The sequence below is a fragment of the Dipodomys ordii genome, unplaced genomic scaffold (assembly GCF_000151885.1).
Source record: "Dipodomys ordii isolate 6190 unplaced genomic scaffold, Dord_2.0 Scaffold60, whole genome shotgun sequence".
Classification (NCBI taxonomy): Eukaryota; Metazoa; Chordata; class Mammalia; order Rodentia; family Heteromyidae; genus Dipodomys; species Dipodomys ordii.
Window position 1 is genome coordinate 9230838 of NW_012267276.1, and position 15196 is coordinate 9246033.

The window sequence follows — 15196 nt, forward strand, 5'->3', positions numbered from 1 at the left end:
CTTGACAGCGGGTCTGTGTACTCGGAGCCGGGGCGGCGGCGGCGTGTGGATCGGCCGGGCCCGGTAAGGCCAGCGGTCTCCTCGGACTTGGGCATACTGTCCCGGCGTTGTCCCGCTCGTCCGCGCAGCCACCATGCAGCTGGCTTTAAACCGAGCGGATTATTTACAGGTAACCGCGAAGGCGGGGCCCCGCTGCTCCTGCTCCTTGCGGCATCTGTGTTGGGCGGGCCGAGCGCCGCACTCCCCGCGCCCCCTTCGGGGCTGAGACCCCACGCGGGGCTGGGCAAACAGATACCCGCCCCGCCCCCGTCTGAGCTGGCTCCTGCTGGTGCTCAAAGTGCTCCTGACGCTGGTCGGACTGTCCTGACGCGATCCCACCCGGAGCCCACCAGTGGCCGCCGCGGCCCGTGGGTCTGAGCCCCGAATCACCTCCTGCCCCACCAGATCGCTTCTGTCCCGCACCTCACACTTGGTTTTTGTTGTTGTTGTTGTTGTTTTGCCGGCCGTGGGGCTTGAACTCAGGGCCTGGATGCTGCCCCTGGGCTTTCTCTCTCTTTCTCTCTCTTTCTCTCTCTCTCTCTTTCTCTCTCTCTCTGTCTCTCTCTCACTCTCACAAGGCTGGTGCTCTCCCATTTGAGCCACTGTTCCACGTCCTACTTTTTAGTGGTTAATTGCAGGTAAGAGTCTTAGGGACCTTACATCCAGGGGACTTTTCTGCCAGGATTGGCGTTGAATGGCGATCATCAGATCTCTGCCTTCTAAGTAACTAGGATTAATAGACTGGAGCCACTGGCATCCAACTCTCAAAACTATTCATATTGGATAACTATATAGCTTGTTTCAGTAAAAATAAATAAATAACGTAATAAAGTTTACTATGGATCTGACTTTAATTCCTGATGTATCAGAAAACATTCACTAGGTAGGTGGTCTGTTTCCTTAGGTGGGTGTGACCTCTCAGAAGACTATGAAGCTACTTCCTGCTTCAAAACATAGAGCTACACAAAAGGTACGGTACACACACTGGTTTCTCCACTTTTCTCTTGTTTTGTCAGATTATTTTGTCGATTATTTGTGAGTTCATCTTTTAAAAATGCTGATGTGTGCGTGGAAATAAATTTTACTTGAGCAGAAGTTGAAATACCGACAGACATTTACAAATAGAATTTGTTGGATGTTAAAATTTGTACGTTAAGTACACTTAGTAAACTTACTAAAGCCATAACTCTTTGGGGGTGGGTATATATGTCTAGCATACGTAAGGCAGGCCCTGCATTCAATCTCTAGCACTGAAAAAAGAAAATAAAAGAAAACAAACCATACTCCATTTTTCTTCTAATAATTCACTGTTTGCACCAGACTGTGTATGAAAAAAAAGAAGTGTAAAATACCAAGCCAAATTCTGGTGGCTTGTGCCTGTAATTCTAGCTATTAAGGAGGGTGAGATTTTTTTTTAACCCAGTCCAGAGGCTTGAACTCAAGGCCTGGGCACTGTGCCTGAGCTTTTGCTCAAGGCTAGCATTCTACCACTTGAACCACTGAGCCATGTCCAGTACTGAGGAATCAAACCCAGGGCATGCTTCACAAGCATTTTACCACTAAGCCATATTCCCAGCCACTCCATAAGACACTTATCTCCATTTAACCAGCAAAAAGCCAGAAATGAAGCAGTGGCTTAAGTGGTACAGAACCAGTCCTGATTTTAAAAAAAACCTCAAGAACATCCCTGAATCCCTAAAAGATAATTTAGAGATGGTAGTGATGCTGTATTTTTTTTTGCAAATTCTTATATCTATTACGTGGTTTTAGTTGGTATATATGAAGAAAATAGGTTGCACAGCTTCTACAAGATACATAGCTGAAAATAAGGGAAGGTATTTACATTTTCTAGGTAATACTGAATCTTTGCTTCCTATTTGTTACAATGCTTAAACCTGATATCCTTTCTTGAACACTAGTACAATGAGGAATTGGCAAACACATTAATGACTTTTTGTAATAATAGAAGTAGTAATTTTAGATTCTTAATCTGTTCCAGGTGGTTGTTGGAGATCAAGATGGAGTAGTCTTGTGCTTTGGCATGAAAAAAGGAGAAGCAGGGGTGAGTGTGGCTTTCACAGGGGTTGGATATGAATATGGTTTTCTAAGAGGCAGATGCACAAGTTAGTGGATACTCCTAGGTTAAAAATTTCCTAAAGTGGACTGGGAAGGTGGCTCAGTGGTAGAGCGCTTGCCTTGCATGCATGAGGCCCTAGGTTCCATTCCTCAGCACCATATAAGCAAAAAGAAAAAAGCTGGAAGTGGCACTGTGGCTCAAGTGGTAGAACACTAGCCTTGAGCTGAAGAGCTGAGGGACAGCGCCCAGGCCCAGAGTTCAGGCCCCACGACTGGACCCCCAAAAAAAAATTTTCCTAAAGTATAGGCAATCAAAAATGGGGTTGGGTACAGGTAGCAGGTGCCTGTGTAATCCTGTCTACATAGGATGCTGAGATCTGAGGATCAAGTTTGAAGTCAGCCCAGGAAGAATAGTTCATGTAACTCATGTCCAATTAACCAGCAAAAAGCTGGAAGTTGAGATGTGACTGAAGTCATAGAGCACCAGCCTTACCCTTGAGGGTAAGGCCCTGAGTTCTAGCCCCACTACTAGCCCCGCCACATGCATGCGCACACAGAATGTTTTTAATTAAAGAGATATGATTAAGATGTTAAGATATATTCACATTTTCAATAAAATCTGTAACTATTACTAAAATTTATAAACTAGTCAAGAGCTATTCTTTCAAAAAAGATAATTATAGTGTACAAACATGTCCATTTAAAGAGTTTTTGCAAGTTAAACTTTGTGCATAGGACAGCAAAGGCTTCTTAAGCTGAATGTTGTGGTACACACCTATAATCCCAGCTACTCTGGCAAGAGCAGGCTAGAGGACCCAAGTTGAAGATTGCTACCATTGTGGGCAAATGTAGTGTGACTCCATGTCAGAAACAAAACAGAGAAGAACTAAGGGCTCAGCTCAGGTGGTAGAGCACTGACCCTACTAACCTGAAGCCCTAGTTTCAATCTTTAGAACCATGAATAAAAATAAAATATAACATAAAGCATGCTTCTCCAATTGTAACATATATAGGAAACACCTGGGGAATTTTGTTAAAATGCAGAGTAAGTAGTCTCATTTAGTAGATCTGGAGTTGACTTGAGATTCTGGATTCATTCATTCATTTATTCATTCATGGCAGTACTGGGGTTTAAACTCAGGGCCTTGAGTTTGCCCTAATCACTTGAGATATTCCAGCCATTTTTCCTTTTTTAGATTATTTTTCTGATAGGGTTTTTTTGGTTGTTTTTTTTTTTTTTTTTTTTGTCTGTGGCAACCTGAGATGCTGATCTTCCTACCTATGTTTTCCCCATACCTGGACTTACAGGTGTGATCATATTTATTGAGATGGGATCTGGCTAACTTTTTGCCCATAGTGGACTCAAAATGCCTTTCTCCCAGCCTCTTGCTCCAGCAGCTGAAATTACAGGCATGAGCCACTGCACCCAGTGAAATTCTACATTTTTAATAAATCTTGGTTGCAAAAGTTTAGACTCTAGTGATAGCATCAAATACATGTGGAAATAAGTTTTCTGAGGCTTAATGATAGCAAAAACAAAAAAAACACGATCTTTATTTACAAATGTTTCTATATAGTGGAACTGTAATATTTTGTGAATTTAAATAATAGCATTTTTTATTGTAAAGGAATAAAACAACTTGTATATTTAATTTTTTTCCTGGCTGATTTTTGCAGGCAGTGTTCAAGACGTTACCAGGGCAGAAGATTGCAAGGCTGGAACTAGGAGGGATTCTTAACACACCTCAGGAGAAAATTTTTATTGCTGCAGGATCTGAGATTAAAGGCTTTACAAAGCGAGGAAAACAGTTCCTCTCTTTTGAAACAAACCTCACTGAGAGCATTAAAGCCATGTGCGTTTACCGCTATGTTACTATGTTTGCATTTGTATTTATGTTTAAGGTAGATGGAGAACATCTGATGAAGTAACGTATCTTAATGCATTTTCTGGAAAATAAAATTGGCTAAAGGTATTTTATTAGTGAGAAAGTAAATTTGGCCTAGAATCAGTACACACATTATATGTGTACACAGATAAACACATATATTCATTTTTGGCATTTTAAAATTTGTTTATAATTTTTGTTTTTGTTATAGAGGTATGTACTGTGAGGTTAAAGTTACATAAGTCAGATAATGAGTACATCTTTCTTTCTCTCTCTCTCTTTCTTTCTTTTGTTCTTGCGTGTCGTAGGGCCTGAACTCTGAGCCTGGGCGCTGTCCCTCAGCTCTTCAGCTCAAGGCTAGCCCTCTACCACTTGAGCCAGAGCATCACTTTTGGCTTTTTTTTGGCTTTTTTTCTGCATATGTGGTGCTGAGGAATCTAACCCAGGGCCTCATGCATGCAAGGCAAAGCACTCTACCACTGAGCCACCTTCCCAGCCCTACATTTCTTTTTGTAAGGTGTCACCCTTTCCCTCACTCTCTCCCAGTGTTTAGCATTTATTTTTGCTTGTTTTTTTCTTTGTTTATTTTTCCAGTTCTGGGGCTTGAACTCACAGCCTGGCCACTGTCCCTGAGCTTCTTTTGCTCAAGGCTAGCACTGTTACCACTTAAGACACTGGGCAACTTGAGGCTTTTTCTGTTTATGTGGTACTGAGGAATCAAACCCAGGGCTTCATGAATGCTAGGCAAGCACTCTACCACTAAGCTATATTCCCAGCCCTTTATGTCATTTATTTTTAAAATTGGCAGCAATTGTACATATATTTGGAGTACAGGGAATTTGAATATATACATGGTAATGATCAAGTCTACTTATGGGGTACAGAGTGGTGTTTCAATATTTACATGCAGTGTGTAATCAGATCAGGGTAAATATTCCTATCCCCTCAGACACTGATCATTTCTTTGTTAGGACTACTCACAATCCTCTTTGCTATTGTAGTATACAGTTACTTGTCAACTCTAATGTGTATTCAGGTTTTTTGTTTGTTTTTTGCCAGTACTGGGGCTTGGACTCAGGACTGTCCCTGAGCACTGTTCCTGAACTTCTTTTTGCTCAAGGCTAGTGCTCTACCACTTGAGTCACAGTGCTGGCTTCCAACTTTTTCTGTTTATGTAGTACTGAGGAATCAACCAAAGGCTTTATGCCTGCTGGGCAAGCATTCTACCACTAAGCCACATTTCCAGCCATGATTCAGTTATGATTCATGATTAAGGGAAGATATTTAGGCTCCTCTTCTTTGGCCTTTTTGGTAGTTGTGATTTTGAGGCAGCAACATTATGTTAAAGGGCCAACCATCAAAGTTGATAACTTGCCAGTAGGTTATAATTTCAGCTGCAAGGCTCTTAAGTGAAAAATTATTCCCCTTCCCTCCCTTTTTCTTTGGGCAATACTGGGATTTTGAACTCAGAGTTACTAGCTAAGGACTCCACCACCTGAGCCTCAAGCACTTTTTGCTTTGGTTATCTTACACATAGGCTGTCACACATTTTGCCAAGGCTAGCCTCAAATAATGATCGTCCTATCTTTACCTCCCACTGTGTGGAGGTAAATGACTTCATGACTTCTGTTAATGTGAAATCTTTCCATTCACATTTTACATTTAAATGATGGGAGGCTAGAAAAGGATTTAAAATTCATCTAATATGGTTTCCTAAAATTGCTGCGTAGGAAGACCCCTTGGAGACAATTGAAATCTCCACTTATACCTGCTGAATGAGAATAACTGAGAGGGTTTGTGTTTGTTTGTTTTGTATTTCTTTAATGCAGACAAGTTGTATAAGCAGCTGGACCCCTGAATCTGGAACTACTGATTCAGTATAGAGCTTTGCATGGTACACAGCTGGCCTGTACAATCGTGAATAATGTGTAGCATTTCTGCTCTGATGTTTGGGCTTTCAAACTTTGGTTTGATGAAATAGATAAGAATTAAGAGCCAGACACTGGTGGCTCATGCCTGTACTCCTAGCTACTCAGGAGGCTGAGATCTGAGAATTACAGTCCAAAGCAAGCCTGGGCAGGAAAGTCTGAGACTATTATTGCCAGTTAACTAACAAAAAGCCAGAAGTGCAAGGTATGGTTCCAATGGTAGAGCACCAGCCTGAAGTGAAAAAGTTAAAGGACAATGCCCTGAATTTAAGCCACAGAACTGGCACCAAGAGAAAAAGATCCACCCCTCAAACTAAAGACAGTCTGAATTACTCTCTACTATTTAATAGTTATGTGACAGATGGGAGGGGGGTAATAATGTTTTCTAGTTTGTAGGATTATATGGATTAACTGAGCTAACACGTTTAATCACCTAGGACAGTACTTGGTTCATACTACACATTCCAAAGAAGTTCCTTTTGTAATACTATCTTCAGATACATACCTTTTCTTTCTTCTTTCTTTTTTTTTTGTTTTTTATTCAGAAGCCTGAGGAAGCCTTAAAATCCTCAAGTTCATCTTTCAAAGTCAAACTATTATATCAAAAAGGCAAGATAATTGGGAGAATTTTAATTATAGGGTGATGATTGCCAGGGCTTGTGGCTCACACCTGTAATCTTGGCAGTTTAGCAGATTGAGATCTGATGATTGAAGTTTGAAACCAGCCCAGGCAGAAAAAGTTTATGAGACTTATACCATGAATTAACTAACAAAAAGCCAGAAGTGGAAGTGTGGCTCAAGCAGTAGAGTGCCAGTCTTTAGCAGTCTTGAGCAAAAAACTAAGGGACAGTACCCAGCCTGAGTTCAAGTCTCAATATTAGAACCAAAAACTATGTAAGTGTGTATGTATGGATATCTTAAATTACTATTTTAATGTTAACAGGTACGTATCTGGCTCTGACCTCTTTCTAAGTGCAAGTTACATATACAATCATTATTGTGACTGCAAAGACCAACACTATTACCTTTCTGGAGACAAAATCAATGATGTCATCTGCCTTCCAGTGGACAAAGTACCTCGAATCACACCAATATTGGCCTGTCAAGACCGAGTGCTCAGAGTTTTACAGGTTACTATAATTTGAATTTTTACAGCTTTTCATAACTTAGGTAAATGTATCTGAATGTTGCATACTTTGAGATAAACTACTTTAGAGATAACTACTTTAAATATACATAAAGTACCTGGAAAGAAAATTTAAATTATATTTGATAAATTAGTTTCTGTTTTTACTTGAGACAAGTATGTTGAGGTCCTTTGAAAGTTTTTGGAGAAGATATATGGAGGAAAACAATAATTTCTTTCCATCCTGATTTCTGAGTTAGGACCATTGCTATGCTATAGAGAAGTTTTACTATCATTTCTCCCATTTCCTTGAATTGGTACTGTTATAGTGCTACAGAGAATTTTTAGTATAATTTTTCTTATTTTCTTTCTCCATTTCTATTCTCTTCCTCCATAAAAATCAAAAGAAGAAACTGGGTTGGGTGAGGAGAGGTTAATACATAATTTGAGGTTATCCAGTGTATATGCCATTATGTAGAATGAAGCAAGCATACAGTAGATATTTGTGGAATAAGTAAATGAGGTATCTATGTATTTGTCATAATGAAGCAGATTTGGCTAAAACAGCTGTTTCACATCGTTATTAGAGGTCATCATTACCACTATGTCTTTTCCAAAGAGGCTTTCAATACAACACCACAGGATCCTTAAAATATAAATTATTTGTGTGGCTGGGCATTGGTGACTCATGCCTATGATCCTAGCTACTCAGGAGGCTAGATCTGAGGATCACAGAAGCCAGCCCAGGCAAGAAAGTCTGTGAGACTCTCATCTCCAGTTAAGCACCATAACAAAAGCCAGAAGTGGAATTGTGACTCTGCCAGGTGGTAGAGTAGCAGTCTTGACTGGAAAAGCCAAAGGACAGTGCCAAGCCCTGGGACTTGAACTCAGGGTCAGAGAACTCTTTTTGTCTTTTTCACTGAAGACTGACACAATACTACTTGAGCCCTTCCTCCACTTTCAGCTTTTTGGTTGTTAATTGGAGGTAAGGCTCGCATGGATTTTTCTCTAAGCTGGCTTTGAACCATAGTCCTTAGAGCTTAGCCTCCTGAGTAGCTAGGATTTTAGTATGAGCCTCCAGTGCCTAGTTGAATGGACTTTAAAAGGAGCCTGAAATAACATTAGACATTGATATGGCTGAATTGTAGGTGTCTGCTTAAAGAAGAGATAAATACTCCTTGATTAAAAAAACAACTCCCTCACTGCATCTGGTTCTGGGTGCAGTTTATTACTCCAGAAGTGGTCTCTTTTTGTGTGCGCGTGCGTGTGTGTGTGTGTGTGTGTGTGTGTATTTATGTCTGCGTAGATAAATGTAGATGCCTTTAAATTTATAAATGACAAAAGTAAAAGCATGTGTTTCTTGCATGTTCCAAATATAAAGTAATTTCTTTTAACAAAAACTTTGCTGTCTGTTGCCTGTAATTCTTTTTTTTTTTTTCTTTTTGGTATCATGTCGGTCCTAGGGCTTAAACTCAGGGCCTTAGGCTCTTGCTTGGCTTTTTCACTCTAGGCTAGCCCTGAGCCTGAGCCTCACCTCTACTTCCACTACTTCCTCTAGTTTTACAAACTGTGTTTTCACTGATTTATAGAAGTAGCTAAATAAAAGCACCTAACTTGTATGAGATTATTTTGCCTGTTATTGCAGTGAGTTTGGGGACTATCCAAAGACAAATACTGACTTTTCCTTAGGAAGTAACTTTAGCACTAGTTAGCACTAGAAAAGACAAAAGAAGTACTTTATTCCTGGAGAGTTTTGAAAGGAAAACTTACCAATGGAAGGTTTTTAAGCAAACAGTATGTTAAAAATGGAGACTGTTTACATATATTTCTCCCTAGTGTTTTTATTTTGTATATATTTTAATATCAAATGTACTAGCATAAGTTAGTAACAAATCCAAGTTGGTATTCATGACATAGTTTTTTGTTTTGTTTTGTTGTTGTTGTTATTGGTCATGGGGCTTGAACTCTGGGTCTGGATGCTGTCTCTGAGCTCTTCAGCCCAAGGCTAGTGCTCTACCACTTGAGCCACAGCAGCACTTCCAGTTTTCTGGTAGTTAATTGGAGATGGGTCTCAAAGATTTTTCTGCCTGGGCTGGCTTTTTGAACTGTGATCCTCGGATCTCAGCTACCGGAGTAGCTAGGATTACAGGTGTGAGCCACTGGTGCCAGCTCATGACATAGTTTTTGTTTAAGTGATTTTATTCTAAGTGTCATTAAGAGTACTGTATTAAAAATTGATGTTATCCACAAATGCAGTGTTTACGTCTGATTTGGTTTCATGTTTTCAATTCTTGCTCTCTTACAGGGATCTAATGTGATGTATGAAATTGAGGTTCCTGGCCCACCTACCGTGTTGGCACTGCACAATGGAAATGGCGGTAATCTGGATTAAGTATTTGTTGATAACAAATAACAAATACTAGGTGAAAATGGAAAATCATAAAAGAATATGTAAATATGTACTGGAATTGAGATGTTTGTGCTAGAATTGAGACATGTCTTTCGATTGTGTGTTAGTAACTTACAATAATGAGTTATTGAACTTTAATTTTTAGCTTCTTCATTTTTACATGTTTGGGAATAGTCTTATCTCTTGTGGTTATAAAATTTGGAGAGGGGCTGTGAAGTTGGCTCAGTGGTAGAGCACTTGCCTTGCATGCATAAGGCCCTGGGTTCGATTCCTCAGCACCACATAAGCAGAAAAAAAAGCCAGAAGTGGCACTCTGGCTCAAGTGGTAGAGTGCTAGCCTTGAGCTGAAGAGCTGAGGGACAGCGTCCAGGCCCAGAGTTCAGGTCCCATGAGCGGACCCAAAAAAAAAAAAAGGTCTTAACTGGTTGTACAAAGGAGTTTCAATTCTACATATTAAGTACAAATGCATCTTGATCAATATTGTAGTTTGTCTTTTTATAATGTTAAAATTAAAATTCTAGATGAAAATGTTTTAATTTTAAAGAGATAGTGTTAATGCATTTGTTATAATTCACTAGGTGACTCTGGGGAAGACCTTGTATTCGGAACATTGGATGGGAAACTTGGGCTCATTCAGATCACAGCATCCAAACCAGTACACAAGTGGGAAATCCGGAATGACAAAAAGAGAGGAGGTATGCCTTTGATGTCACACCCACTCTGAAATCTCAGTGATTAAAATAGATGGTCTCATTCATTCTGTTCATTTTATTCCTATTATCCAAAGACTTAGCAGTTCACAGAGCCCCTTTTGATTTAATCTGTGTTATTCAGTTCTACTATACCATAGCCATAATTTTATTATACAGTAAGAAATGTGCTATTGCCACTGAGCTACATCCTGGCCCTGGAGTAAATGTTTTTATATAGGTTGTATTGCCATTTTGTGCAGAAGTCCATTTTTAATTGGAATTAATTGGAACTGAAAGACCTTGGTATTCTTAAGGAATATTCTATGTCTCGTAAAGAATTTGCACTGTTCTGAGGGAAATGTGAATTGCAGGTGTGGAGATGATGCATATAGTCTCCCATGTGTCTGGAGCTCTGTGCAGAGGCTAGAGCTGAGGGAAGGAGACGTACACTTGGGGCCATTGACACCATTGAAATGTGGGTGGAGGAAGACAGGCACTTGACTATTCGGCGAGTTTTCCTTCATGCTGGATTGTTCTATGTTTTCCATTTTTAACTATTTTGTACAAAAAATAGCTATTTTGTTGGGGGTTTAGTATTAGTTTTTTAATAACTCATCACTAACATCTTTTTTTTAAGGTATTTTGTGTATGGACAGCTTTGACATTGTGGGTGATGGGGTTAAAGATTTACTTGTTGGGCGAGATGATGGAATGGTGGAAGTGTATAGTTTTGATAATGCGAACGAGCCTGTTCTTCGATTCGATCAGGTAAGTTTATTTAACAAGCTTCATGTGGAGGATAGGAACATAAACTTACACACATAGTGTCCCAGGTTCAATCTTCAACACTGGGAAACAAATATAAGTTTTATTTGTCAAATTATTATAGAGATGGCTGATGGTTTGGGTTTTAAGTAAAAATTCATTGAAATGTTGCCAGGTTTGGTTTGCCAGTTTAGTCTGTAATCCTAGCTACCTGGGAGATAGAGATAGGGGATCACAATCGGATCACCATTCAGGTTTGGGCTATCTCAACCAATAGCTAGGCATTGTGGTATGCACTGGTTTTTCCACCTCTGAGGGAGGCACGATGGCTGGGTGAGGTGGCCTGGATCTGTCATCCCCAAAGACTCACACAGGGAAACACAGTAGAAGGATCAAAGCTTGGCTAAACGGAGCATAAAATAAGTGAGCCTCTACCTTGAAAATTACCAATTCAGGACTGGACACATGACTAAAATAGGTCTTAGTTTCAATCCTGGTGGCTCATACCTTTCACCCTATCTGTTCAAAGGCTGGAATCTAAGGATTGAAGCTGAAAACCAATCCAGGCAGGAAAGTCTGTGAGGCTCTTAATCTCCAGTTAACCAGAGAAAAGTCTGAAGTGGAGGTGTGGCTCAAGTGGTGGAGCACCCTCCCTGGAGCACCCTCCCTTGAGCAAAAAAGCCAACTGAGATTCTTAGTTGAACTCTGAGTAAATAAATTCTGATGTTATTGCAATCTTTCTTCACTGCTCTTGTGTTTGAGTAACAGATTGTTGCCCATAAGCTGGATCATAAATTACTTTTTTATTATGTTTTTACAGATTATAAATTTCCTTGTGGTTAAATAAGTTTGCCTTAGTTTCTTCAGTGCATAATTATAAGAATTTAAGTGTCATATGTGGTAGTGTTTTGTTGTAATAAGAGCTTAAGCATAAACTTTATATTGTCAGGGCAGTATCAGAATATCCTTAAGCAGAGAGAGTTAGGTAACAGTTTCATTTCTAGATATTCAAGGGCCAGCTGAGAAAGAAGAAATACTAGGTAAATGTCATCTTAGTTCTGTGAACTTTAAGGCCTGTTGATGCCAACATATAGAGTCATATAAAACATTCTACATAAATTAAATCTTACATATTCGTTTTTCCTTTTTTCTATATAAAGCCGCCATAATCACACATGTCAATAGGAGATCATGTGAGATTTTTGATAAATATATACATTGTGTCATGTTTAAATCAGGTTAAACATCTTTCCTCAAGCATTTATCATTTCTTTCCCCTTTTTTGTGTGCCATTCCAGGGGCTTAAACTCATGGCCCAGGCCACTCTTTTGCTCAAGGTCAGCACTATATCACTTTGAGACACAGTGCCACTTCCAACTTTCTGGTGGTTAATTGGAGACAAGAGTCTTAGGGATTTTTTAGCCCAGGCTGGCTTTGAACCACAGTCCTCAGATCTCAGCCTCCTGAGTAGCTAGGATTACAGGCATGAGCCACCAGGCCCAAAGTGTGACAGTCTTGATTGGAAAAAGCCAACTTAGAGCACAAGGCCTTGAATTCAAGTCCCAGTACTGGCGCAAAAATAACAAATAAATTAAAGTTCTTTGGGGCAAACACATACACACACACACACACACACAAAAGGATGGGTCTATTGAATTCAGGAAGGAGACTAAGCTAGTATTTTTCTTATGTAATTATAAAAAACAACTTTTTTCTATGAATTGGATTTGTCTTTAAATGATGGTCTTGTTAGCTAAGTGCTAACACAAACATACTAGAATCATCTGGAGCCTTCTTTCCCATATTTCAATACAGTAGAGTTTTCTCTCATTTGTTCAAGATTTTGTCCATCTAATCTCATTGTCTGTACATAACAAATAGTCAATTAGTACATGCTGACATATCTAGAACCAACCAGACAAGTTGCTTTAACCTATATTAACAAAATGCTTGTTCTTGAATTCATTTTAGATGTTGTCTGAAAGTGTCACCTCCATCCAGGGTGGTTGTGTAGGGAAAGATGGGTATGATGAAATCGTGGTGTCCACCTATTCAGGTAAGGTAAAAGATAATCAAAGCTAGTGCCTATGGTCATGCCTGTAATCCTAGTTACTCAGGAGGCTAAGATTTGAGGATTGCAGTTCAAAGCCAGCAGGAAAGAAGGCAGGAAAGTGATAAAAGTCTAACTTTGGTAAATTTAGTTTTATAACCACATAAAATGTTAAGTCAATATGTAGAGCATTCTAGACTCTATTGGGGAGTAGAGCTCAGCGGTGGTGTGCTTGTCTAGCATGTGTGAGATCTGGGTTGGATGATATGCACTGAAAAACTCAAGGGATGAATAGAGTTTTTGGTTTGAACACCACTTTAAGATGGTTTCTCTCTAATACCTTCGAAAATGAAATGATACTCTTGATTTAAAGAGAAAGTAGTGTGTGTGTGTGTTTGTGTGCTTGTGTGTGTGCACGCATACGTGCGCATGTCAGCATCAAAGCTTGGACTCAGAGCCTCGTTCTCACTAACTTAGTTGTTCATGGTGCTCTAGTACTTGAGCCACATCCCCAGCTCAGCATTTTGCTGCTTAATTGGAGGTGGAGTTTTATGGAATTGCTTCCCAGGTTGGCCTTGAACCTCAGTCCTCTGGATCTCAGCCTCTTGAATGGCTGTGATTACTGTATAAGCCACCGATACCCAGCATAATTTATGTTTTAAGCGATCAAATAAACATATTTTACTCTCAAATAGGCTCAAGCCACTGGTTCTTTCTTCTTGTTGGGTTTTTGTGTTTTGGTTTTTGAGGTCGGGTCTCACTGTATAGTGCAGGCTAGACTAGACTTGTTAAATAGCCCAGGATAGCCCTGTCTCAACATCCCTGCAGCTAGTATTCCCACAGGTATTTGTCAGTATGCTCAGGTATGAAAGTAATTTTTGAAAGACAATTCTTATTTGTCACCTATTTTATAACTCGCTGTAATATGCTGAATTTATTCCTTACCTAAAACCAAAAATTGCTAAGAAATGAAATTCTGTAAAAATAGAGTATTTCAAGTAAAAAGTAACATCACAAGTGCTTCAGTAGTTTACGATTTTAACTATTTTCCTGCTTGGTTTTGTGGAGGGAGGCTTGTTCTGTTTTTTGAAAAAGTCCTAATATTAAGTTGGTGTCATATTGAAGGGTTGGTTTTTTATTGGACATCTGCTAAACAATGTCTACTATATCTCTTACACACTGACGATTGTAATTCATTTCCACAGGCTGGATTACAGGTCTGACTACAGAGCCCACTCATAAGGAAAATGGGCCAGGAGAAGAATTAAAAATTAACCAGGAGATGCAGAATAAAATCTCTTCTTTACGGTAACTTCAAGTTTTTTCTTTGCTTTTATCTCACCAAGGTATGTGGTTATTGGTTTTTAATGCTTAAAGATACACTATATGCTGGGTGCCAATGACTCACACATATAATCCTAGCTACTCAGGAGGCTGAATTCTGAAGATTGCAGTTCAAAGCCAGCTTGGGCGGGAAAGTCTGTAAGACTTTTATCTCCAGTTAACCACCCAAAAGCTGGATGTGGAAGTATGGCCCAAGTGGTAGAGTGCCATCCTTGAGTGGAAAAAGCTAAGGGACTGTGCCCAGGCCTGAGTTCAAGCCCCAGTACTGGGACAGAAATAATGCTTAGCTTCAAAATTTTATGCACAATCTAGTGATCTCCAATATTTTTTTCTTGTGGTGTCAGTCCTGGGCTTGAACTCAGGGTCTGGACACTGTCCCGGAAGCTCTTTTGCTCCAGTCTAACACTCTTCCACTTGAGCCACAGTGCCACTTCAGGCTTTTTCTGTGTGTATGGTACTGGAGAATCAAACCCAGGGCTAGGAGAGCACTCTACCACTGAGCCACCTTCCCAACCCTCCAACATTTGTGTATATGTATGTAAATATATGACACATTGTGTATATTTTCCTGCAGAAGTGAACTGGAACATTTGCAATATAAGGTACTACAGGAAAGAGAGAACTATCAACAGTCTTCTCAGTCAAGCAAAGCCAAATCAACTGTACCTTCATTTAGTATAAATGATAAGTTCACATTAAACAAAGACGATGCCAGCTACAGCCTCATCTTAGAGGTACAGACTGCCATAGATAATGTCTTAATTCAGGTAAGCAGAGTGGCCAATTTGTCTGTTTCGTCACTGGATATTTTGTAGACTAGGAGTGTACACTTGGGATTATCACTTTAGACAGTAATTTTAAGTGATTATGGCATCTAATA

General features: G+C 39.7%; 1 protein-coding gene across 2 annotated transcripts in view; it reads left to right on the forward strand.

Moving 5' to 3' along the window:
* Nucleotides 1–15196, forward strand: part of Bbs7 (Bardet-Biedl syndrome 7) — a 32184-nt gene continuing 16988 nt past the window's right edge. For both annotated transcript variants that reach the window (XM_013022100.1, XM_013022101.1), the window contains exons 1-11: nucleotides 1–169; nucleotides 944–1009; nucleotides 2039–2101; nucleotides 3793–3968; nucleotides 6873–7059; nucleotides 9361–9433; nucleotides 10044–10160; nucleotides 10795–10925; nucleotides 12894–12978; nucleotides 14178–14280; nucleotides 14891–15083. In XM_013022100.1, the coding sequence (XP_012877554.1) occupies nucleotides 134–169; nucleotides 944–1009; nucleotides 2039–2101; nucleotides 3793–3968; nucleotides 6873–7059; nucleotides 9361–9433; nucleotides 10044–10160; nucleotides 10795–10925; nucleotides 12894–12978; nucleotides 14178–14280; nucleotides 14891–15083 (1230 nt within the window). In that variant the 5' untranslated portion in view covers nucleotides 1–133. The remainder of the gene's footprint in view (nucleotides 170–943; nucleotides 1010–2038; nucleotides 2102–3792; nucleotides 3969–6872; nucleotides 7060–9360; nucleotides 9434–10043; nucleotides 10161–10794; nucleotides 10926–12893; nucleotides 12979–14177; nucleotides 14281–14890; nucleotides 15084–15196) is intronic.